Source organism: Schistocerca serialis, chromosome 5 (assembly GCF_023864345.2).
Source record: "Schistocerca serialis cubense isolate TAMUIC-IGC-003099 chromosome 5, iqSchSeri2.2, whole genome shotgun sequence".
Lineage (NCBI taxonomy): Eukaryota > Metazoa > Arthropoda > Insecta > Orthoptera > Acrididae > Schistocerca > Schistocerca serialis.
The window spans coordinates 579,680,204-579,707,294 of NC_064642.1; the positions used below are offsets into that span (position 1 = coordinate 579,680,204).

Sequence of the window (27,091 nt, forward strand, 5' to 3'; positions counted from 1 at the left end):
CACATCAGTGATATTAGTATCACTTGAATTATGTGATTGCTGTCCTACATTTATTACGTTTGGGACTCTTTCACCAAAATTTTGCTCACTCAAAGTATGCGATTGCTGGTCCATAATTGGTTCCTTAGTTACCTCCTCATGAGGATTATATCCACTTTCACTTGCCTCATCTGTCACTTCCAAACTCTGGGTTGCATTGTTTCGCACTCTCCTCGTTCGGGTGTATATTTTTCACAATTAAAATATCAATATCAACACAACACACAACTATTTTCTTTTTACAACATATATGAACAACTGCGCTCTGTTCAAAGATGATTGTTTGTGATAAAATCAAAATATACTTTTACCAACCATAGAATTGTTCTTTTATACTATGTCTATCCTACTCATACCTGTGAGTATCTCATGATAGCTGTGAGTACTTATCCTTTCCAATGGGTCGATGTTCATGCCTTGGGCCTAAAGTTGTTAGTATATCCTTTTCATGCCCCAGTTTGCGGTGCAAAGTGTATATACTGATGCCTCTTCTTTAGTCTCCTCCTTATTTCTTGTTTATCTCTGTTTCTTGAGATCTCTTGTGAAGAGACACGATACAACATGTTCAGTAGTGGCATGTGTCAATCAATGAAGTTACACAACAGTTAGCAATTTAACTTTTGAAACTGCAGGTTTATTGGCATTTCTGGAAATAAAATCACTTCTCATACTTTCATGCGGTCAGCAAATTTTGTGTAACAGTTTGTATGTGTAATGGGACTTAATACGTTGCAAATCGTTCTAATGAATTAATTAATCTGCATTACAGTGTTACTAAGCTACGTTATCAACTAAGTGATATGTGTCTCAATCAGAACCTCAATATTTTGAATGAACTTTCAGTTCATTTTTGTCAAAATCAGCACTTGTCTCAAAATTAATTTCCAACTTCGTGCATTACGTCTAAGTGCGTTTGCAACTATTGTACACGATTCACTGGACAGCTTTATCTCTAAGTGATAACTCACCTCAGAGTAAAAGCCACACATAAATTCACACTTTTTCATGCACACAAAATTCAAAACACCTTTATATTAAACAGGTAAATTATTGCATGCAATTGCTAACTAACATTTTCCATTCTGAATAAACGTCAAGAACTTGTATTTCATAATAAATAAAATTTCATAGCCTGAAAGAAACGATTAGTTTGCTAAAACGGATTCAGAATACAGCCTAGACGATGACGTCACGAATTGATACCTGCTTGGAATGAATGAAATACCTGTACTGAAAAATACTGTCCGTTGAGTAATTTACTGACTTTTATAACAAATTTGGTACCCCTGGCATCGCTATAGGAGAAAGTAACATATCACTTTTTTGAAATAATTTCTTTCATCTCAATGTGTACATGAGTGAAGTCACAGAGAAAAGGCTATATGTAAGGTATGAATGTAAGGCTCTCCTCCCAAATCCCAGGATCAATTGCATCCAAATTTTAAACAAAAACAACAAATTTCACAAGTATCAGCATTGTGGTGTTTATAATCTCCTGATTACAAGAAGAGCAGAGATATGGACACAAACTTTTTTTAGCCCCTGCCATATAGGCTGCCCTGCATACCTAAGATGTTGTGATAGTATTGGCCTGCTTTATCAACCTACTTTGTTGTCCAGTCTACACAGCAGGGGGATAAAACAGTTTTGAAGTCCCTGACATGTAAGCTGTCATGGATGAGAGCTGTTATCAGCCTGCTTTATCAACCTGTTTTGCAGGGGCCATGTGTGTGAATGGGCAGGGCTGGGGGAAGGTTGAGATGGATAGAGTAGGAACTGGACAGAGAGTGGAGAGCAGGGAAAGGGGGGAAGAGCCTGAACTGCCTTAGTTGGCAGACTTGTGTGCATGAGGTTTGCTTGCTTTTGTGAGTGAATGGTGTGTGTCTCTGTCTTTCTGATAAAGGCTGTGGCCAAACGCTTATGTGTAGATGTCTTTTAATTGTGCCTGTATGCAACTTAGTGTGTCGTCTTTATGATAAATAGCAATCTGTCTTTTCCTGCATTGTTAATATTCAAACCTTGAGTTTCCAGTGTTTGACAAATGTCATTGACTATTCCAGCATTACTTGATACATACACTTACAATCTCTTCTTGAAGCACAATGTTCAACATTTACAAAAGTATGTTGCTGTATGAGACTTGAATAAATCTTCAATACTACTCGATGATGTTAACCTCTTCAGCTGTCAGGAACTGGGGCAGAGCTCTTCTATACTAGGCTCTAGATAGACCGCCTTTCTATGCAGCTGCTGTGTCGAGAGAGAGAGAGAGAGAGAGAGAGAGTAGGGGAGCGGGAGGGGGGGCGCATGTCCTCTTCAGAATTTCCCATTTGTCTTTACGAATTGCAGCAAGTCATCCTTAATGTCTGTGATTCAATGCACATTGCCGACTGTGATGTGGCACTGCAATTTTCGGGCAATACCACATACTCACCTTGACAATGATTGGAAGATTTCCAGAAGAAAATTGAATATATCTCAACTACATGCCGAAAGAAGCCATTGTTATAATATGTAAATAACTATGTACATATGCATTTGTAGATGCATCTGATCAAAGAACACAGAAAGATGTAGAAATAATTCCATTGTTTGCATAATTTTTTTTTTTGAACATGTTAACTAGAATGTCTCACTTAATGGTGATTGTAGTGTGTTGTTTATTTTTTATTATTTTCCACAGGAAGAAGAAACAGTTTGCTTAGCTACTGCAGACTTTGAAGACTTTGTGCTTCAGTTTCTGGATCGATGTTTCACGTTAATAGATAGCAGCTCTCTAGAGGTAACACGGTTAGAGAGAGAGAATGACAGACGGAGCAAACTTGAGAACATGGCAGAATGTGCTCTTGGATCAACAGTCACAGCTTTGCTGATGCAAACATCTCCCAGTATTTTTAAAGTACGATTGTTTTTCCTGAAATTTTGTTGTTTCATTTGTTTGTGATAATGTGTGAAACTCTTTCTACTAAAAGACACTTTTTGCAGTCGGCATTGCGGAAATTACATGCACTTGTCATTGGGAGGATAATGGAGACAAAAGTTGCTGGACAGTTTGTTGCTGCCATTGTTCGATCATTTTCTAAGGTCTGTATAGAAATGGTACATTCTTAAATTACAAAATGTGGAAAGGATAGATTGCTGGTCAGCACATAGAGGAGGCATTTAGTTGCAGACAGGCACATTGAAAAACACGGTATAATATTTTAAGCTTTTGGACAAAGTAATTCTTCCGAAGCAGAAAACACACATGGCAATGGGTGTGCAAGACATCCATGTGTGAATGTGTGTGTTTCCTATTTCAGAAAAAGGACTTCGTATTAAAGCTTAAAAATCTTAAGTGTCTTTTTCATCGTGCCTCTGAGACTACATGGCTCTTCTATGTGGTAAGTAGCAATCTATCCTTTCCATATTGTTATTACTCCGTCCTGGACTTTCCATTGTTTAGAGAGAGAGAGAGAGAGAGAGAGAGAGATAGAGAGAGAGAGAGAGAGAGAGAGAGAATGGAAGTGGGGGAGGAGAGAAGATTTTTTTTAGAAAACGTGTTACATAAGAGTAATGATACATTTTACTTACCATATGAATAAATACTGTCAGAGCTGACAATAGCCTTTTTTCAATGGTTTTTCTGCTTGCTAACTACATAACAGGACTCAGAATAAAGACAGGTGTTATAGACATTGTGCTAGTAAGAGTGAAGAGCACAGAAAACAAGGAAAGAGTGGGAATTATAAGTATGTGTTTAGATAATCAAGGGAAGGGCCTGAAGTGCATAAGAGTCCTTGTTTGCATCTACATGAAAATATCTGTGTTTACGCTAGAGTGAGATGTGCTTCAGTTTTGTGTGTGGTGGAATATTAAGCATATTTCAGCAAAGATTATACATTAAATTTGGAGGTGTAAATTGTCACAGTAACTATTTAGACAAATCTGCATGTGACATTGTGTGTGTGATTGTGTAGATGTCATTTTTTATTTTTTTTTATTTTTTATTTTATTTTTTATTTTATTTTTTTTAAAGATAGGATTTAAAGACTTTATGAAGTATATCAGAAATACATATGAAAAATCAATTTAGCCATAGATATTAATTGCAATTGTTTTCTTGAATATGATTGTTTCATTTGTTATGTTTACGTTACTGACTTCAGATTCAAAATAGTGAATGTGCATTTAATCTAAGCCGTTGGTGTTTTGCCATTGAAATGAATTGATGTTTTCTGTTTATCATGGCTGCTGATAACTTGCTGTTTACAGCATTTAAAAACTTGTATTACATAGATTTTATGTAAAATGTACTTTTTCAAATTGCAGGTGAATGCAGAAGAGACTCTGAAATCATTAGTACCTCAGTTTTGCAGCAGAATTCTTATCTTAACAGAGAATGATGAAATATTGAAGGATGAAACACTAGATGATGAACTGTTGTACAACTTATTGATACTTTCAGAGGTGTGTATGGTTGCTAGTGGAATATAAATAATGGAAACATTGAAGGTGACAACTCACCATATAGCTGAGGCATTGAATTGTTGATAGGTACATAAACACACACACACACACACACACACACACACACACACAAATTTGCATGCATGCAGTGTTTCCTTGTAGCTGTGAAGAAAGTATAGTATGTTTCCTCAGTTATGTTATTGTGACTGACTCAACTACACAATGAGTTGTTACTTTTATTTTTTCCATTATTTGTCAAATAATCTCAGTTTGAAGCTCAGTCAGTTAATGTAAGTTACAGTGAAGTTCATATGAAGACACTGCTTAACCGATAAGCTTCTGGAACCTTAAATTCCTCGTTTTAAAGGAGGTTGTGATTGAATGATCTCTGTTCTTTATTTTTCTCAGACGCAAGGCATTGTAGTTAATTGTCTTGATCTTATCTGTGAAAAACATGAAAAAACTTACGTAATTTTCTTGTATCTTTCAGATCCCCATAATCTAGCACTTCTCTCTTAACCCTTACTGAGGATTCCTTGGTTTTGACCTGCGGCTACCATATTTTTACATTACTGTTGATTTATTATTACATGTTTTTTGAGCAAGTCTATCCACTTATTCTTTCATAGTGTTTTTTACTTCAATTGTAACATTTTTTAATTATGCCATAGTAATTAACACCGGTTTCTCTTTTCCAGATTGTTGACTGTGATGGGAAATGTCTTATTCCATACATCCCTTCAATACTAGAAGTTCTTGACCGTACATTACATTTAACTTGCCGCGATGGTTATGTTTTCTCCAGCAAAATTTTACGAAATGTTCTGTACAGCCTAAGTTTTATCATGCCATTGGAGTATAGAAGTTCAACAGAATCATATGACAGTCATGTGAAAGATTACTTGCCAATAAGAGTGAGTATGCTGGTTTTTTGCTTGCCAATAATAGGTAGCTGTGAAAAATATCATTGATGATAGAAACTTCAGGCAGGAATATCAACAGTACAGGAAAAGACAGATTACTACTTACCGTAAAGAAGACACATTAAGTTGCAGACAGGCACAATTAAAAGACACTTACATAAAGCTTTTGGCCACAGCCTTCAGCAAAAGAGAAACACACAGCATTCATACACACAAGGAAGCATACCTCACACACACATGACCACCAAGTCCAACAGGGGCCAGAATGCCTTCTGGGAGAAATGTCTTTTAATTGTGCCTCTCTGCAACTTAACGTGTCTTCTTTATGGTAAGTAGTAATCTGTCTTTTCATACATTGTTTATTGATGATAGAGGTAGAGCATTTTAGTTTTGTCTTCCTTGTTAGTACAGTGTAACTATTATGCAGGCTCAGTGACCAAGCAGGAACAAAAAGTACAGTATTTTTTAGTAATAAGTTATTCGTGCCACAGTTAGGAGAGAATTAATGTGGCATTTATCAGAGGTAAAATTAAGATAATTATGTTAAAAGTGTGTTTTGTCAAGTAATGTTGGCAGATTTTCCCATTGAGATGTCGTCAAGGCTCTGTAAGTTGACAACTTGTCACTAGATTTTGAGTAGTTATTAAGAGAAGAATGTGTAGGCAATTTGTTTATATAGAAAAGTTCCACAAGGTTTCATAATTGTGCAATTTCTGTTATTAACATAACTGAATGACTTTAAACAGATGTTCAAAAACTGTAATGTTTTTGAATTACCCAAGAATACTATTCACGAGTCCAAGTGAAAGACAAAGCCCAGATGATTGCCAAACATGCTTACAAGTGGTTGACAGCAAACTGGTTAAATCTTAATGTCACAGTGAGATTATACAGGGTTTATATGCCCTGAGACAACCAAGAAATCTGGGAAAAACCTGGGAATTTTTTCATCTGAGGAAAAAACTGGGAAGGACCTGAGAGTTTTTTAGAACCCCATGAATTTTTCATTGTTAAGTTTTGAGTTAAATTTTTGTAATTTTGACTGGTAAGAACTGATATTCTAACAAAGACTTTTACCTTAGCCCACTACTGCAAAATAAAACTGCAGCAATAAAACATTAACGAGAGAAAACCGCCAATATAAAACTTACGTTGAAAATAAGATGTGCCATTTACAACAATAAAACTCAGTGTTCACGCAAATGCCCGCCACCAGCAAAATGTGTCAAAGGCTTTAGGAAGAAGACTATGCAATACTTTTTAGCAGCGGACTGCTTTCGATGAGTATGGTGTCACAACAGTTTAAATTAGATTTGTTTGAGCAGTTGTTTTAAATTAGATTCATTTGAGTAGTTGCCATTTGGCTCAAATGCATGCGCAGAGCTGAAGTTGTCTATAAGCAGAATCTTTTCCTGCTTCTCACTATTTGAATTGTGGATGTGAGATGTATTAAGCAGTAGCTGCAAGCTGGCAGATTCATGCCTGCACAGAGCAGTTGGAGTTGTAGTGGGGAGGAGTCTCCAAGTGACCTGCATTTACGTTTTGTGATTTTGTTGTTCTCTATTCGTTTACAACTCTCACGTCAAATGAAAACAAAATGGATGTATGTGCCTGGGAGGTATCAAATGAATTAAAATACATTTGCACCATTTCAGAGAAGTAAAATATGATATTAGTTTCAGTTTTCTGATATTATTTTATTTCCACACTATTGGCAATAAGGCACTAATCACTTTGCAGTTGTCGATGTGCTAAAGAAATATGACTTTCATTAATATTTTCCACAGAGGCAGTCCGTTCATTTGAAATAAAGTGTTTAATTCCACACTATTATCTAGTTTCAACTGTTGCTGTATTTCAGCTTCTGGCATGTATGACATTATGCCATAATAAAGAAGCAAACATGAGATGATACAGTAACGGTATTCCAAGAAAACTGGATCTAAAAAAACCATCTTGAAAAGCTTTAGCAGAATTTTACATATCTGCCTATTGTGAAACACAGTGTTTTTCTATCACAAGACATGTTTCAACACTTGTCTGCAGCCTCCTTTAAACTGGATGTTATTTCTTAATTTGTGTTGTTTACAGAAAGCCGTTCTTCACTAAATTATAAACTGGCAGCCCACCATTTTGTATCATTGTAACTCCCCACAAGACTTTATATTTACTCCTGGAGTAGAATGTAAACTGCCAGTTATACATTTTCTTGCCTTCACAAGTAATTTCGTTAATTTTTATACAGTTTGAAAAATTTATGAAAAGCTTATTGTCATTAGTTCTGATACATATGAACAACTGTTTTTTATTTTTGCAGGAAATTTGTATTTCTTATTACCAGCATTTTGCAGTGCTGTGTGGATGTAAACTTTGCTGGAAATACTACATAACATTAGTGCAGAGTAAAAAATAAATAAAATAAAATCTATGTTTTTGTCACATCATCACAAAACATTAGTGTATTTTGAGTTGTAGAGTCTAGTTTTGAAATGAGTATTGTGCCAAAGACTGCTCTCTAATTTTGCCTTCCTTATCTAGATAGGATATGAGAAAATAATTGCCCTAAGTACAATAACTTTGTGTGTCCCCTCCGCACAACATGCTGCCCTGCTGTACATGGTCATGTGATGCCCCACTGCACATGAAATTCCAACCAGAAATAAAGATGAAAGGCGTATGAGCTGAGCAAACACTAAGCACTGGCTTCCTACGTCATTAAGGTTGCACATGTGCAGTAGTGCCTGTCTTCTGCCACTCTCTGGCAACTGCTCAAATGAACCTGTTTCTAATAGGTCGCAGGAAAATCTTGCGAATGGTGGTTTGAGAATAGTTACTTTGAAAGTAAATTTCTTTCTACACAGGATGGACTATCTTAGCTGTGAGAATGTGTGATGAATTTCTTAATTCAATGTTTGACTCTCATCCAGAACTTATTACTTTGAAGACCAACCACATAGAAAAATTTCTGGCCCAGAAGGCCAGACATTTAAAGCTTAGATTTTCTTGCAACTATAGTATATGTATATTAATTTAAATTACGAACTTTTCCTATTTGTGTGTTTGTGCAAAATGTGCTACGCTCTGAATATCTGCTGTTATTTGATGGTGACATAACATGGCGTTAGCTATGATTGGCAGACAAAAGTGCATCACAATCTCAATTTCAGAGCTTCAGAAAATAACGAGCTGTGTTTAGTGGAATTCGTATTCATAATTTCATAAGACGAAAATATGCAGTGTACATGTTGCTGCACATCAAAAATCTTTCCAAAATGCATTATCTTTTTGTAGAGTTCAGTTTCCTAAAGTGCCGGGAAGTTCTACACCAGTGTGTGTAAAATCTTTACCATTCAAAGGATGATAAGCTTCATTGTTCAGAGGGAAAGTTCACTGTCGTCTAATGCAGAGAAAGTGTATTTTCAATTGGGAAAATGTGTATTTTCACTTGGAAAAATCTGGGAATTTTTTTCTTTGTCTTATACTGTTTCAGACAAACGATAGTGACTTGATGACATAGGAAATATTCATTGAGGGAACATTATTTAATGTTACTAATGTACTGCTTCCAGGGTTCGACAAAGAACTATCTATTTTATTCTGTGAGTTAGAATACTTAATTTCTATTTTTCACATATGCCATGAATAAAGATCAAATCATTACATTTTGTGCAGCAGTCTGTGACTGTGCATGACATTCAAATGTCACATAGTGTCGACTTAGAATGAAAACATCATATCTCGAAAATAAAACAAAAGTGTTTTTATTTCTTGATTAGTTAGAAAACGTATCTCAGTCATTAGTAAGCCAGTGAGAAGTAATGACCTATGTGCTGCACTCATGTGAGAAAAAAAAGAAACCACATATACTTTTAGGCACCCATATCAAGTGAGAAAACCACGCGTAGCTTTTCTGAGGTATGAGGATTTCATTATCAATGACAGCTCAGAATTTGATTCATTTAGAGTTTTTGAAAAAGAGTCCAAACTAATAGATAGATACGATTGGAAATAAAGAAACAACTTGGGGACAAGAGAGAGAAAAATAGAAGACCTGATCTGTGTCTACCCAGCACAGAGGAGAAACTTAACGTAGTCATTATATCCCTCAAAAACAGGAAAGCTGCTGGACTGGATGGATTTCTCACTTTCATTAAACACTAGCAGGGAAAGTGCGACAATACCTATTATAATTTCGCAATGAAATACTGGGCAGAGGAAAAACCTCTCGGCAATTTATAATTGGAAAAACTGTTGCTATACTCAAATCAAGAAAAACTTAAGACAACCCAGCAAATTATTGTCCAGTTGTGCTACTAAGCCTCTGTTAACCCTCAAGCAGGCGTGTCTATGCATAAAGTGCACCAACCAAAAATAAAGCATACCCATTCCTACATTATTGGTTCGGGTGACACAGCGATAAATTGCATTGTCATATGTCCAAGTGAGCAATAGTAATATAAAATACAAAGTGAGCTAGGCGAGAAAAAAATGTACAATCCGTGAAAAAAAAAATTATCCAATTACGAACTAGCAACATAATCTCACATTGAGGCAGTTGTCTACAAGTTAATTAGTGATCGAATAAGTAGCTGGCTGGGATCTGATGCAACTGCACTGCTTAATGCGTTGAGTGGGTTATTACTGTCTCTGTAACATTTGGCCTTGACAACAGAGTATTATAGTGAAAATTTATTTTCTTATTGTTTAATAAAACAGTGGTTAAACTCATATTATGTAAGTTTATTTTCTTGTTGTTTAAATAAACTAAGAATAAATGTGATTTTGATCGTACATGACTTACCTTGATAATATAAAGAAAGCTGTTCTACACATGTGTACAAAGTGCGCTGCATGCCTACTCGTGTTATGAAAAACGGTGCACCCACTGGAGGGTTGAAAGTTGCTGGAAAGACTTCGGTACAGTAGAGTATATCCAATAATTGGTGCCATAACCACTTTACACCGAGCGGGATTTCATGCAAATTGTAGCTGCTGTGAGAAAGTTCTCACCCCATCATGATTTATAGAAGCAGTCTTCCAAAGGAAAGCTTGTGCCATTTATTGACCTCACAGCAGTGTACGACGCCACGTGGCTGGGTGGATTTATGGGTAAGCTAAATTAAACCGTTCCATACTCAAAAGATTATGATGCAAAAGATGCTCAAAAAGTGCTCCTTTAAAGTCAATGTTGGGGCAACTACAAGTAAGTGCCATACCATAAAGAACAGCCTCCCACAGGGCTCTGTTTTAGACCCACTTTCATTTCACTTGTACACCAGCTACATAGTGCGGTGCCCCGTTGTATCTTCTCTAAAACTTAGAGCTGCGCTCCTTGGACTATCAGTGTGAACTTACTTTAATGCCGGATACAGGCTCAGCTTCCCCGTAGCTCCGGCATCTCCTGCTTGCATCAAACTCTTCTCTGAGGATTCTATATTTTGAAGAAAGTGAAAATTCATCTACTATTCCAAAATCCTATTATCTAGTCCAAATAAAGACACTCTCAAAATTCAGTTACATTCGAAATTCAATACACCATTTCACTGTCACATTAAACAGTAAGCTCACACTTTCTTAGGGCATTTGCACACGACTGAATTCAACCAAATTAAATAACATTTTTTCTCAATGTTACAATTCTAATACACATGTCCGTCTACTTCAGACCAAGTCACTATTAATAATAATAATTTTTTTATCCGTTGTCTCTCCACAACACACAACAATCACCAGTGTTTTTCGTGCATGAAATCCGTCCACAGAATTCTGGGCCGGAAGTTTTTCTTTTCTCTTTGCTGCAACTGAGCGCGTCACTTTTTGGTCCGGTTTTGCTCTTCTTTCTCGGTTAGCCTGCACAAATAACAGTCTGCGGCAGTGTGTATCTGTTTATGCTACAACCCACTACAAAATAACGTGTGTTCGAAGCAGCTGGAACACAAGTGACTCCAGACTTTTGTAAAATTCTGGGGGCACTACAATAGTCAGCACTGATTCTGTACAGTTGAGCTATGCTGACGACCTAGCGATAGCACCTCTTTCAAATAAGGTGAATTATCACTTACCAAAAATTAAGAAAAGGTTGACCATTATTACACAAAGTGATGACTTTGCCTGATCCCCAATGAAACAGAAGTCAGCTCATTCCACCTAACCAACTGACTGGCAAACAAAGAATTGAATGTAATCTTTCACAAAAAAATTACAATACATTTGACAACTCAGATATTTGGATGTTACTTTTGATAGACTCCTGGCGTTTAGGAATAACGAGTAACGTAGAACTAGTAGGACAAAAGCTAAAAATCTGTAAATTATATGTTAATGAAACTGCTGCTGCTAAATGGGGATCTAATACAAACACCTTGAGAACTACAGTGCACCCACTTTGGTATCCTGTCATTGAATATTATTCTCCTTTTTATGGTAGAAGTAACCATGAGTTAACAAAAAAAATATCCATCTCAATGAAATGACATGTTCTCTTAGGTCGACACTAATACCATTTCTGACAGTACTCGCCAATATTGCTGCCCCAAGTCTCTGACAACAACAAGCAGTGACACATGAATGGACTAAACTCAAAAGATCTTGAGACTTACCATACAATTGTCTAAAATCTAGAGAACCAGTATAGGTAAACAATAGCCAGCTCTTCCCAGAAAGCTGTGATCTAAGTGAAGAATAGAGAAATCAGTGGTCATCCTTCCATACTCAAGAGAAGATAGATAAAACAGATCCAGTCATCCAACCCCCATGGGTGAACCAACCAAATAAAATATTGAGCTTCTCCAGCTGTGTCAGAACTGGCCTTGCCATGAGAAAACCAACACTACTATTTAAATGGGGAATTACCAACAGACTGTGGAACATTGGAACAAGTATTGGACCACATTTTCCATGACTGTCCAAAAACAAAATTCTTGGGTACCTGCACAGACTTTGCAGATGCAACTTCTGGCTGGAGTCTTTGTATATCCAACTTTGATCAGAAATGGCTGTCTCAATCTTTGTTAGCTACTGCCAGTTCTCCAGCTTTATAGATATGCTTTTACTGTTCCATATTATCATGTTTTGTCATGTGTTAAACTAAATTAAGTATGTGTAAATCATAGATCTGTGAGCCACACACGAAATAAACTAATCAGTTGCACTGTGTAATGTGTAATAAAAAATGTAGGGCCAGTTTCATAATGCATAAACATTTGAGTACTTTGTTAATACAATTACCAATACTTCAAAGTCAGTTGCAGTTATTCCCCAAGTTTTTCGTGCCATTTAGCCACATCATAAAAGTTGGAATAAGAGAATATAACTACCACGTGTAAAGTTCTTTTGGGTCATGCTGGACAATCAGCTAAATTGGAGTGAATTCATAGATAAACATAATTTTGTGTGAAGTATATCACCACATATCTTACATATGTGTTTTCAAGTATCCTGAAATGCTTACACTCAGTTATTGCTGCACGTACCTCTTAATGATATTTGCTGTAAAATAATAATCAACTTAAGATGAACTGTTAACGTGACAATAATATGAGACGCACAAATTTTGCATATATATTTTATCTCCTTGTCAGATTGCTGAAGGTCTTAAGGAAGTTCCCCTCACGTAAAACAAGCTCCCCTCACATATATGAAATTAAGAATAGTTATAAATTCAAAAGAAAATTACAAAAAATATTGAATAGGCTACCCCGTACAAATTATCTGATCTGATTATGTAGATGACTGAATTTAGCTGCATGGGAGAAGCAAGGCACATTACAGATATATATAAGCCTTATCTTGTCATTTACCCATTGCTGCTGTTCTTTTAGGACTGGGGAAAACCAGGCAATGTCCATAATCTCCAAATGAAGTGGCATGTTCCAGATGAGGAGGAAATAAAACATGTTCAGGATATTGTCAACCGATATTTACCAGTGGAACTAGAACGTATCAGCAGTTACATCAATGACAAATCACAAATGACAAGGTATGTAGGAAGTACGTTTATGATACTAATTAATGCTTGTATTATCATTGCAAAAATGGAGTTTTTTTATAGGTTGTAACAGCGGAAGATAAATTGCGTCCATGAGATTATGATGTTGAGTTCTCTCACATTGATGTAATTTCTTTACAGTCATGTTTGTCAAATTATTCAAAATTTCCATTGAAATTTGTAAATGTGTTATTTCTTAGGGAAGAACTCCAGTGTTCATTACACATCATAAATGGAATACTTGGATGCAGACCTCTTCTTCCACAATGGGATGAACCACCAGTTAAACTGTAAGTTAACAGGCATTGGTATTTTGGAATTAAAATAATATTTATAAAGTTACCAAGTTGTGCCCCACAATTTGCTTCCTAATTTCTCACCATGTGTTTTTTCAGTCTCTTCACCTTGTGCAGAGCAGGTAGGCATAGGTAATTGTATTACTGAGATAGGCTGTGGTTTTGTATCGATCTTGACTATTATAATCCCTTCCCTATGCTATTCATAGTAGTTCACCTGCATTCTTATTTTCTTGTTCATTATTAGACCTACTGCAGGATAGTTCTGTCTCATTTTCTGTTCATAACCCTGTACTCAGGTGCCACTGCATTTCACTGTTTTTCATTCTCAACCTTTCCATTATTCTTTTCAATTTCTCTAACCTACCTACATGATTAAGGAGCTGAGCGAGATGGTGCAGTTGTTAGCACAATGTACTCACATTTGGGAGGACTAGTGCTTCCCTGAAACACTCCAGGCAAATGCCAGGATGGTACCTTTCGAAAGGGTATATCCAATTTCTTTCCGCATCCACTTGTAATCTGAGCATGTTCTCTGTCTCTGATGACCCCACTGTCAATTGGATGTTAAACTCTGGCTTCCTTTTGATTACAGTACCGTAATATTCTATTCCCTGACCCATAAAATACCAGTTAAAAAAACTTTCAGTAGCGTATATCTGTATATACAAATGGGGCACATTTTCCCTCAGGAGTATTAAATGATATAGTAAATCTGGAGGTCAGTAGAAAATATGTCCTTGGTATCCCCGTGCACTGACATGCCACACTGTTTCCACAGATACCACCTGATGTGGTCACACTTGAGTTCATTTGTCTGTATTGTGGTTTTGAATTGCAATACTTTAAAATACTGAAGTTGGCTAGTATGAAAAAACAAACTTCATCTTTACCCACAAATACTTTTCCTTCAACGGCAACAAATCAGATGGGTAGCTTTGGAAACTGTAATGGTACTGACCTGTGTCAACCTTTTCATGGGCTGCATGGAAGAAAAGTTCTGACCAGTTGACATCACAGCAACTGAGAAGAGTGCTCCACCTAACATTTTCGAAGGATGCCATGGGTGTGATGATGGTCATGTTATATGACCGAAACCGGTCACCTATGTTCTTGTAGCATACATGGTGCGATCAAGACTAAATTTTAAAAAGAAAAATTTCACAGAATTATATTTTACAAGTGCATAAAATTAAGTTGACCCCATCATAGCTGGTTACCCAAAAGCTCAGTCCAGCCAGTGAATTGCTGCAGGGGGTGAATCTATGAAGTCTTTCTAGGTACTAATGAATTCTATTTTTAGGCAGTTGTGGAACATGTGTGCCATTTTGTTGCAATGTCCTACAGTCACATAGGTCATCATTGGTAATTCCCTGCTCAGTAGCTTTGCTTTGGTCACAGCACGGCTAGTCCTGATACCATTGAGGGAGCTCCGTATTTTTCATGGTTGGTTAGTACCTGAGAGTTAGATGGTTGGATCTACATTACGTAACTTCTTATGACTATGGAGGGATGTCCACTAATTTCTCCAGTCATGTCTTAGATTATAGCTTGGTGGGGCAAGTTGGCCACTGAATTACTGAACGATCCTCATAGTATCACTGAACCCCATAGATGGTAAATTGCTCTCCACCACTCTCCTCCATTTAAGCTGCATTAACAACTCTCCCCTCCCCCCATTTCTGTTTCACCCCTGTTCCTTTCTTCTGTTTTCATAATTTCATTGTTCATTCCATTTTTCATTTCTTCTCCAGTACTAATTTCTCTTTATTACTTTGGGGTTTATATTATCGCTGAACTAATGGTGACAGAGTGGTTATTTCATTCTGTGGAGATAAGTACTGGCCAAACATTCTGTCTTTTTTTTATTAACAATAGTAGTACTTTCCTTACATAAGATTATTATGGTGAAACAACAATAAAATTTTCATACATGTGTCCATGAATTTTCCAGATTTGATAGCTGCTTGAAAACTTCACCTTTTAAACTGGCAGCAGAATGTAATAAAGGTTATGTTACAATGCCAGATGGAACCAATGTACGAAAAGTACTTGCTGAAACCATGGTTCGATTACAACAGAAGATCCTTGCCTGCACTGAAGATGACACTAAATCACTGTTCTGTCTTATTACTGTAAGTATCCATACTAGTTTCTCATTGTAATCTTAGGACCATCCCGGTTAATTACAGTATTGTTAATGTCTTCCTTTATTGCGATTTTCATGTCATTGTACTACAATGACAGTCCTTATTTATACATATCAAAAAACGTTTTGCATCACCCCGGTTCCCAGAACTCCTGAAGATAGATGTTGACTGTGGATGTTGTATCTCAGACACAGTCCCTTTGACTGTTCAGAGATGTCACTAAACCCGCCCAAAGATGTAAACAACCGTGCATGAGCAGCGCCTTTTAGATGGAGGGGGTTTGACAGCCGATCAGTTCTAGTCATTCCACCAGGAAGGACGTACATGGCTTGTGTTGTCTGTAGTTCAGCCATGCTTAAATGGTCAATATCATGGTTCGATCACATCCACATTGTTACTTTGTGCCAGGAAGGGCTCTCAGCAACGGAAGTGTCCAGGCATCTCGGAGTGAACCAAAGCGAAGCTGTCCGGACATGGAGAAGAGAACAGATAGACAGGAGCTGTCGATGACCTGCCTCGCTCAGGCCGCCCAAGGCCTACCACTGCAGTGGATGACTACTATCTATGGATTATGGTTCAGAGGAACCCTGACAGCAAAGCCACCATGTTGAACAATGCTTTTCGTGCAGCCACAGGACGTTGTGTTAAGACTCAAACTGTGTGCAATAGGCTGCATGATGTGCAACTTCACTCCCGATGTCCATGGTGAGGTCCATCTCTGCAACCACAACATGCCAAATGGACCATGCTGGATTGGCATCACGTTCTCTTCATCGATGAGTGTTGCATTTGCCTTCAACCAGACAATCGTTGGAGACATGTTTGGAGGCAATCTGGTCAGGCTGAACACCTTAGACACACTGTCCAGAGAGTGCAGCAAGGTGGAGTTTCCATACTGTTTTGGAGTGGCATTATGTGGGGTCGATGTACGCTGCTGGTGGTCATGGAATGCGCCATAACGGCTGTATGATACATGAATGCCATCCTCCGACTGATAGTGCAACCACATCAGTGATGCATTTGTCTTCATGGACAATTCGGACCCCTCTTGTGCAAATCTTGTGAATGACCTCCTTCAGGGTAACAAAATTGCTGGACTAGAGCGGCCAGCATGTTCTCCAGACGTGGACCCTTTCAAATATGTCTGGGATGGAGTGAAAAGGGCTGTTTATAGACGACATGACCCACCAACCAGTCTGAGGGAGCTACACCAAATCGCTGTTGAGGAGTGGGACAGTCTGGACCAACAGTGCCTTGATGAGCTTGTGGATAGTATGCCACCACGAACACAGGCATGCATCAATGCAAGAGGACGTGCTACTGGGTGTTACAGGTACCAGTGTGAACTGCAATCTGGACCACCACCTCCGAACGTCTCTCTGTATGGTGGTACAACATGCAATGTGTGGTTTTCATGAGCAGTAAAAAGGGCGGAAATGCTTTTTATGTTGATCTTTATTCCAATTTTCTGTACAGGTTCCAGAACTCTCAGAACCAAGGTGATGCAAAGCTTCTTTTGATATGTGTATTATTTGTGTTTGTAGTAGCTAGGAGTTATTAACTTACGTGGCTTCCTTCTCTGAAAATAAGCCTGGGATAGTAGTATATCCACCAAGAGGTATTTTGTCGAACATAAACTGAAGATAATATGACACAATAGTTGTCTGTGAAGGCTTTCAAGGCATGTAAATGCAATAAAATCTTCATGGTTTTCTTGCCACTTGATGTCACATGTTTGCCATACTAATTGCCAGAAGATGGAAAGATAGCCTTTCCAAAATGTTGCACTCTTACTGTGACATAATGCAGCAAGAAATGTGAATGTATGGGTAAAAAAATCGACTCACCAAGTGGTGACAGGAGAACACGTACATAAAAGTACTGAAATTTGCAAGGTTTTGGAGCCAGAGGCTCCTTCTGGCAAAAGAATTGAAGGGGATGGACGAGGTTTAAAGGAAAAAGATCGTGGAGGTTTAGGGAATGGGAGGGTTCAGAAAAGTCACCCAGAACATGGGTCAGGGGACACTTATCCGAGGGAATGAGAAGGAGAGACTTGATTGTTGGGGACTGCACCAAGCGAGATTTGAAAACCTCGGGAGCTTAAAGGTGGAACACAGGCTAATACAAATGACACTGATTACTGTCAGTAATCACAAGTTTCACCAGATTAATTTTTGTTTCACATAATTTCTGTTATCATACTTTTCAACATAAAGAATAAGAGGGGTGTTTTTCCTGTTTTGTGATTTAAAACTGAAAGAACATATATGAAAATATATTTATTTCATTTTGAGACACTTAGCTGGTGTCAACAAATGATCTAAAAATGTTCATTCTTTTAAACAAATTATCACTGGAGATGGTTCATGGTGTGGGTTCCTGTAGTCATGTCCTAGTTCATGAACCACGGGCAACGTATGAGTGGCCAAGTAAGTGGTCCCGACAGTCGGGATACCAGCTACTTTGGAATAAGGCTGGGCATCTCGGACATATTCTGAGTCGTGGTCACCTTTGTGCTCTTACGGCAAAGACTACCAAATCCACTGGTTAGTCCCTCAACCGTTAGGGGTAAAACTCAATGGGACTCGGGGCAAGCAAGGCTAGCAACCTGCTTCCCAGGTACTTTAAATATGATGCTGGCAACAATCAGAGCAAAATGCCTCGGACCTTTGGAGGTGACGGAGTCCCACCTCTAACTGACAAACCAGGGACTCCTAAGATACGACTTGGCAAACAAATGGTAATGAGATGAGGAGCCATTAATATCAATGGGAAGAAGGTAGAGCTGGCAGAGGCTGCAAGTAAGATGGGGCTGGACGTTTTAGCTGTTAGTGACATTCGGGTAAGGGGTGAGAAAGAAGAGGAAGTGGGAGAATACAAGGTCTACCTGTCAGGAGTCAAAGCAGGAATAGCACAATGGGGTGTAGGGCTTTACATCAGGAAAGAAATGGAACCCAGCGTAGTTGCAATAAGGTATGTAAACGAACGACTGATGAGGATAGATTTGACAGTGTCTAGCAAGAAAATTAGGATTGTGTCAGTATATTCGCATTGTGAAGGGACAGATCAAGATAAGATGGATAGTTTTTAAGAGGCACTCAGTGATGTAGTTGTTAGAGTAAAGGACAAGGACAGTGTTCTGCTCATGGGTGATTTTAACGCCAGGATTGGAAATCGAACAGAAGGGTATGAAAAGGTTATGGGTAAATTTGGAGAGGATATGGAGGCCAACAGGAACGGGAAACAACTCTTGGATTTCTGTGCCAGTATGGGCTTAGTAATCACAAATTCCTTTTTTAAACATAAGAACATTCACTGGTATACTTGGGAAGGCAGGGAAACCAGATCTGCCATTGACTATATAATAACAGATCAGGAATTCAGGAAGGCTATGAGGGATACATGTGTATTCAGGGAATTCTTTGATGACACTGATCATTATTTAATCTGCAGTGAAATTGGGATTGTGAGGCCGAAAGTGCAGGAGGTCAGGTCCATATGTAGGAGCATAAGAGTGGAGAAACTTCAGGATAAGGAAATCAGGCACAAGTACATAACAGCGATCTCAGAAAGGTACGAGTTAGTTAAATGTATTCAATTACAGTCATTGGAAAAGGAATGGACAAGGTACAGGGACACAGTACTAGAAGTGGCTAAAGAATGTCTTGGAACAGTAGTGTGTAAAAGTAGGATGAAGCAAACAGCTTGGTGGAATGACACAGTCAAGGCAGCGTGTAAAAGAAAAAAGAAGGCGTATCAAAAATGGCTACATACTAGAACTCAGGTAGACAGAGAAAGTTATGTTGAAGAAAGAAACAAAGCCAAACAGATAATTGCAGCATCCAAGAAGAAATCTTGGGAAGACTTTGGAAACAGGTTGGAGACTATGGGTCAAGCTGCTGGAAAACCATTCTGGAGTGTAATTAGCAGTCTTCGAAAGGGAGGTAAGAAAGAAATGACAAGTATTTTGGACAGGTCAGGAAAACTGCTGGTGAATCCTGTGGATGCCTTGGGCAGATGGAGGGAATATTTTGAAGAGTTGCTCAATGTAGGTGAAAATACGATCAGCAATGTTTCAGATTTCAAGGTAGAATGGGATAGGAATGATGATGGAAATAGGATCACATTTGAGGAAGTGGAGAAAATGGTCAATAGATTGCAGTGCAATAAAGCAGCTGGGGTGGATGAAATTAAGTCGGAACTCATCAAATACTGTGGAATGTCAGGTCTTAAATGGCTACACAGGATAATTGAATTGGCCTGGGAGTCGGGACAGGTTCCATCAGACTGGGCAAAAGCAGTAATCACACCAATCTTTAAACATGGAAACAGAAAAGATTGTAACAACAATAGAGGTATCTCTTTAATCAGCGTTGTGAGTAAAATCTTCTCAGGTATTGTTGAAAGGAAAGTGCGAGTATTACTTGAGGACAAATTGGATGAAAATCAGTGTGGGTTTAGGCCTCTTAGAGGTTGTCAGGACCAGATCTTTAGCTTACGGCAAATAATGGAGAAGTGTTATGAGTGGAACAGGGAATTGTATCTATGCTTTATAGATCTAGAAAAGGCATATGACCGGGTTCCTAGGAGGAAGTTATTGTCTGTTCTACGAGATTATGGAATAGGAGGCAAACTTTTGCAAGCAATTAAAGGTCTTTACATGGATAGTCAGGCAGCAGTTAGAGTTGACTGTAAATTGAGTTCATGGTTCAGAGTAGTTTCAGGGGTAAGACAAGGCTGCAACCTGTCTCCACTGTTGTTCATATTATTTATGGATCATATGTTGAAAACAATAGACTGGCTGGGTGAGATCAAGATATGTGAACACAAAATAAGCAGTCTTGCATATGCGAATGACTTAGTTGTGATGGCAGATTCGATTGAAAGTTTGCAAAGTAATATTTCAGAGCTAGATCAGAAATGTAAGGGCTATGGTATGAGGATTAGCATCTCCAAAACGAAAGTAATGTCAGTGGGAAAGAAATATAAACAGATTGAGTGCCAAATAGGAGGAACAAAGTTAGAACAGGTGGACGGTTTCAAGCACTTAGTATGCATATTCTCACAGGATGGCAACTTAGTGAAAGAACTGGAAGCGAGGTGTAGCAAAGCTAATGCAGTGAGCGCTCAGCTACGATCTACTCTCTTCTGCAAGAAGGAAGTCAGTACCAAGACTAAGTTATCTGTGCATCGTTCAATCTTCCGACCAACTTTGTTGTATGGGAGCGAATGCTGGGTGGATTCAGGTTACCTTATCAACAAGGTTGAGGTTACGGATATGAAAGTAGCTAGGATGATTGCAGGTACTAGTAGATGGGAACAATGGCAGGAGGGTGTCCACAATGAGGAAATCAAAGAAAAACTGGGAATGAACTCTATAAATGTAGCAGTCAGGGTGAACAGGCTTAGATGGTGGGGTCATGTTACACGCATGGGAGAAGCAAGGTTACCCAAGAGACTCATGGGTTCAGAAGAAGAGGGTAGGAGGAGTTGGGGCAGACCAAGGAGAAGGTACCTGGATTCGGTTAAGAATGATTTTGAAGTAATAGGTTTAACATCAGATGAGGCACCAATGTTAGCACTGAATAGGGGATCATGGAGGAATTTTATAAGGGGGCTATGCTCCAGACTGAACGCTGAAAGGCATAATCAGTCTTAGATGATGATGATGATGATGATGACTGGAGAATATTGTGTGATTCAAAAGTATATAAGTGACCTGTGTGTGTGAGAAGATGAGGCAGAGACATTTTAATGTTTTATAAGGGATCCAGCAAACAGCAGCATGAAGTGAAGTGCCACGAATAAACTGAAGAACAACTCTTAGTTTCATGAATTCGACATTTGCCTCTCTGATCTTCACTGGTCTCAAGAAGTTTTCCAGACAAACATTTCTTCATTAATAGTGACAAAGGCTATGTCTTGAAACCCAAAATGAACTTATATGAATTTTGTAGATGATGAAACGCTCTTTTATCAGCAATGTGCTTTTATTCATTGATTTGAAATAATGATTGACTTTTATGCCAGGAATGGAAGAACCAGTCTCGTATCATTTTTGTAACATATTTGTCAATTTTCTTGTCCTCTGGTAACATTTAGTTTGCATTTCTGGAACTTGTGTTGTGGCAAAAGTAAACAGTTCTTTTGGACTTAAAATGTGATTGTCACTTGGATGCTGTAAACATACTCTTTTTACTATACGTTTAATAGTACCGCTAATGCCATCACATGCATTTTTGCCATGACTCGCATGGAAAAAAATTCCATTCTGCAGTCACTCTTTGATCTTCTGCGATGGCAGAAATTTAAGAAGTTCTTAAAGTTTTTATATTGTGCAGGGCTGCCATCACTGAAGTAAACAATATCAGGGTGTATACACCCTAGGAAATCCAGGAAAAACCCAGGAACTTTTTCATCGGGGAGAAAACTGTGAAAAATCTGGGATTCTTTTTAGAATTCTGGGAATTTTTCTTTTTTTCCATCTAAATTTTTGTCATTCTGACTTGTAAGAACTGTTACCCTATCATAGAACTGTACTGTAACCTGCTACAAAAAAATAACACTTCAGCAATAAAATATAAATAAGAGGAAAAAAAATTAAACTGCAAAGGAACATTTACAACAACAAAACGCAGTGCGCACATAAGTGTGTGCCATCAGCAAAATGTATCAAACGCTTTAGGACAAAGATTATATAGCACTTCACAACAACGAACTGCTTATTATGAGCATGACATTACAACTGTTTACATGGTCCATTCGAGCAGTTGCAAGCAGGCTCATGCACATGCTCAGTTGAGTCGCATGTGAGCAGTACCTTATTGGCTTCTGGCTACTTGAAATGTAGTAGCAACAAGCAGCCAGATGCTACCTGGAAAAATTTTTCTGGTGCGCCCAAGCTGCCAGATTTGTGCCATTTCAGAGCAGTCTGAGTTCTAGTGGGGAGGGGAGGTAGTCTCCACATGACCCATGTTTTCATTTATAGCTCTCACATCAAATGAAAACAAAGCTGATTTCTGTGCCTGGAAGCTATCAAGTGAATTAAAATACATTGACATAATTATGGAAGGCTAAAATATGTTATTAGTTTCAATTTTCTGATTTTATTTTATTCCACATATTTGGCAGTCAAGCATTAATCGCCTTGCAGAACAATGAAGTTATTTTTGACGATTTTCTAAAGAAATTTGGCTTTTATTAATCTTTTCCACAGAGGCAGTCAATTTATTTGTAACAAAGTGTTTCATTCCAGGCTATTGGCTAGTTTCAACTGTTTGCTGAATTTCAAGCGCACAGTTTCATCATCTGACATGTATGGCTTTATGCCATGATAAAGAATGAAACACGAGCTACTACAGTACGGGTACTCTAAGAAAATTTGGATCCCGTAAATTGCACTGAAAAGCTTAATACCATGTTGGGGCATACTTCTTTGTGAATCTTGACGTACAAATGTGCACCTTAAGCCAAATTGTGCATTTTAGTATGGTTTACGAAATTCTGTTGCTCTTGGAGTATACTCTGGTATCCTGTTTTGTTTATGATATATTGTAAGATCTTTTAATGCTATATAATTACGAACATACGGGCTTCCTACGTCACCTTAGATGTGCACGTGCAGTAATGCCTGTTTTCTGCTGTTCTCTGACCACTGTTGAAACAAATTCTAACAGGCCGTGGGAAAATATTGTGAACCATGGTTTCAGAAGCATTACTTAAAAAGTAAATTTCATTTTACGCAAGATTAATTATGTTAACGTGTGACAACGGCTCTTGAGTTTCTGAAATCAGAGAGCGTTTGACTCTCATTTAAAGCTTAACACTTTGAGGGCTAGCCACTTAGAAGAATTTCAAGCCTAGAACGACAGAAATTTGTGTCATTATTTAAAATTTTACTGGTACTTTTGTGTGATGTATCTTAAAGTGAAACACATTCAAAAAAGACCAATATTGTATGTGAAAGCATAGCTTTTCTTGTAGCTACGCTATGTACATTAATTTAAACTATTAACTTTTTCTATTAGTGTGTTCACAGTAGTTAACAAGCAAACATTTATTGTTTCTTGCAAAATCAACTTTGAGAAAGCATGAAGTATCAGGGAGTGTTTTCTTGCTTGATTTTAGTAGTGACTCTGAGAAATTGAAATTTAGCAATGCTGTGCCAAGTTTCAAAGTTTTTGCACAAGATACTTAACAAAGTCTTCAATTGCCTTCATTAATATGTCCAATGTAGGTCAATAAGTTAGTATCCATTGCTTGAAAATAACATTTTCAGAATATTGTAAGAATTCCTGCTCCAGTAAAAAATTATGCAGTTCATATCCTTCAGGACACTCAGAACAGCATGCACTCCTCATTTTCCAGATTGCAAACAAGTTTCTGTAAAATTTCAGTGTATGGTTCTTTACCCCGTGCAACATTCATCTACAGTTTTACATTTTTGTCATGAATGCATACGCATATGTTATGCAGTCCATGACTTTACAGTAACACATCTTTTGGGCAAAGTTTATAGAACTTCATAAAACCAGTTTTATCAGAAGGATATATGTCTATTTCTTTCAGATTATGCAAAATGAGACTTTTGAACTTACAGGACACACAGTCTCCTTTTATTAGCATATATAAGACTTAAATATCATCACAGTAAAAAGTCTGGACATGTGTTTCCACATCCTTACCTATTTGCCAATTTATAGCTTCCTTTTGACAAAATATGATCTTCTTTTAGTAATACCCCAGATTTCTTTACCATATATTCCGTAGTGTACAGAAACATTTTGCAGTTTTTCTGTTGCAGAACTTCTATTAAATTTCGCTTGAAAGTTGTCAATTTCAACTGTTACAATCTTTGCACTCAGAACTGCTGTGTTCTTCAGACAAACAATGGAAAGACCTGGTTGGAATATTAACAATTATGGAAAGGACAGATTGCTACCCACTGCAAAGGTGGCATGTTGAGTTCCATACAGACACAATGAGAAGACTGTTCACATTAAGCTTTTGTCCAAAGTCCTCATCAGAAAAGAGAAACACACATGCGGGCACTGATGACTATGCAGTTGAGTGCCCCACAAACCAATCATCGTCATAATTGCAGCACATACTTCTTTTTGGGTTTTTGAAGTCTTATCCGTATGAAATCGCATTGACAATATTGTTTAAGGTTTAAGGATCGCTTCGATATATTGAAGATGTGATTAACAATTTCTGTCAGTAAAATTGAAGATTTGCAGCCTGCTTGTATGGGTTAGGCCCTAAAGAATAGTTTTGTGATGTTTTTGTGCAGTTTTACAGTTATTCCACTACACATTGATGATTCTTTGTCTGCTAACAAACTGAAGCAATTAAATGTAGTGATACACGTGACTGCACCACCAGACCCAAACGCAACCGCTTTAGACACACAACAAAGTTAAAACTTAACAGGTTTAAACCTAAACTTTAATGGGCTAATATAGTATGCTAAGTTGTGAGAATCTCTGAATACAGTCAACCAGAAACCATTCAGATTAAATAAAATAATTAATTAATTAAACACCAGATGTTTTGAGTTTGCTTATGTGCAACATAATGAACATGGATGCTGGACATAAGATGTTTCATATATGTTTATAACTGAAAAACACATTTATAAAAATTAGAATTGATAAGAAGCTGTTCATCTATGAGATATTTTGTAACAATCATTTACGAATTATTAATGCTTGTAACTATCAACAGTTACACTTGTGTGAAACATGTGCAAAAGTTGTCATATTGATGACTGCACAAAAATTTTAAACAAGTAAGTAAAATAAGGTTTCATACATATCACAGTCTTAATGTGCCCTTCAATGGCCAAGTACGTGTACAAAGTGGATAGTCACAATATAATATCATCAAAATACACAGAGAGAAACTGAGAATATCGCAAATACATTTCTCGGAGATGCGGCATTGTCAGTGCTGTGAGTTGTGAGTTGCAGCAGTAACAAGAGCATCTACCACTGCCTGAAGATGTCAAAACAGTTGTATCGATGAAATATTGTGGGATTTGCACAACATTATGGGACATGAAACCCGAGAAGTGTGTTTGCACCAGATCCGTCAGAAAAGACTGAAAAGTCACTTTCAGTTTGTGTTAGTAACTAAATATCATAATCTGTTCATTCTTGAACTTCACATGGATCATAAATTACTTCTTTAATAAATGTATAAATGTTTGAGTTTGACTTAGTATTTAAAATTTTATTGTGTTTCCAGTGTTTGTACTCCTTTTGGCTCTTTTTATTTTCAGATTTGGGATTCCATTATACGTGTTAGTAATACACGCAGCAATTTTGATGCACACTGGAAAAATTTTCATGTAGTGAAGAAACTTCTTGAAGACAAACTTGTTGGGCAAAAGAGACATATGCGTGCTGTTCTTGTCGACAGAGCATATCTTCAGTATGAGTCCTTACAAGAACGTAGCACAGTTTGCTTAACAGAAACACACAGTCTTATTATGCTTAGTCTTCTGACACTCAGTACTAGTCATTATAGTGAGGTGAGTTGATAGCACAGGTCATGATTCCATATCTCTCTCTCTCTCTCTCTCTCTCTCTCTCTCTCTCTCTCTCTCTCTCCCTCTCTTTTTTCTGGATCCTTCAGGCGATACTTTAGAGCCTATTGTAAGAGAAATGTCTGCAGTAGGCAAGTATTGTGGAATACCCATGATTTACTGCATTCTGATATTGTTTTAAAGTAGAAATGTGGTGTGCCATTAGGTTCTAACCTGCATCCATTTGCTGTTCTGCTGCCCCCCCCCCCCCCCACTCCCCCCCCCCCTGCCCTTCTTTTCGGCTCACTATAACAAACATAAATAGTAAATATCTCTTCATGATGTGTAACTAGATATACAAATCTCATTACCTTTGTAGACAGAAATATGTGATGGAGGTGAAGCATGTAGCTTTCCCTCCCTACAGTTCTGTCATGCAGGATGTAATTTACTTTCTCTGTCCCCTGCTATAACCACTGAAAATGGCAAAGCAAAAAATTCTGATAGTGAAGGCTTATGTATGTGTGTGTGTACATATTCAAAAGGCAAATATATTTATCATATGTTATGTCTTCTCCTGTGTGCATGTTTTCAGTCGGCAATGTGACTCAAAATGTGAAATAAACATTGTGAATTTTTGCAGACTTCTGCATGTGGCTGTGGAAACTGTAAATCGGACATTTAATTATTGATATATGTCATTTAAGATTTGATTATTA

The 27,091-nt window shown here is 37.7% G+C and overlaps 1 protein-coding gene across 1 annotated transcript in view; it reads left to right on the forward strand.

The window, feature by feature from the left end:
• The window catches only part of LOC126480677 (proteasome activator complex subunit 4-like), a 215,911-nt gene that overhangs the window by 52,295 nt on the left and 136,525 nt on the right, over positions 1 to 27,091 (forward strand). The window contains exons 10-17 of the mRNA XM_050103901.1: positions 2,723 to 2,938; positions 3,025 to 3,123; positions 4,351 to 4,488; positions 5,187 to 5,402; positions 13,232 to 13,389; positions 13,599 to 13,688; positions 15,649 to 15,829; positions 26,127 to 26,378. Coding sequence (XP_049959858.1) covers positions 2,723 to 2,938; positions 3,025 to 3,123; positions 4,351 to 4,488; positions 5,187 to 5,402; positions 13,232 to 13,389; positions 13,599 to 13,688; positions 15,649 to 15,829; positions 26,127 to 26,378 — 1,350 coding nt within the window. The remainder of the gene's footprint in view (positions 1 to 2,722; positions 2,939 to 3,024; positions 3,124 to 4,350; positions 4,489 to 5,186; positions 5,403 to 13,231; positions 13,390 to 13,598; positions 13,689 to 15,648; positions 15,830 to 26,126; positions 26,379 to 27,091) is intronic.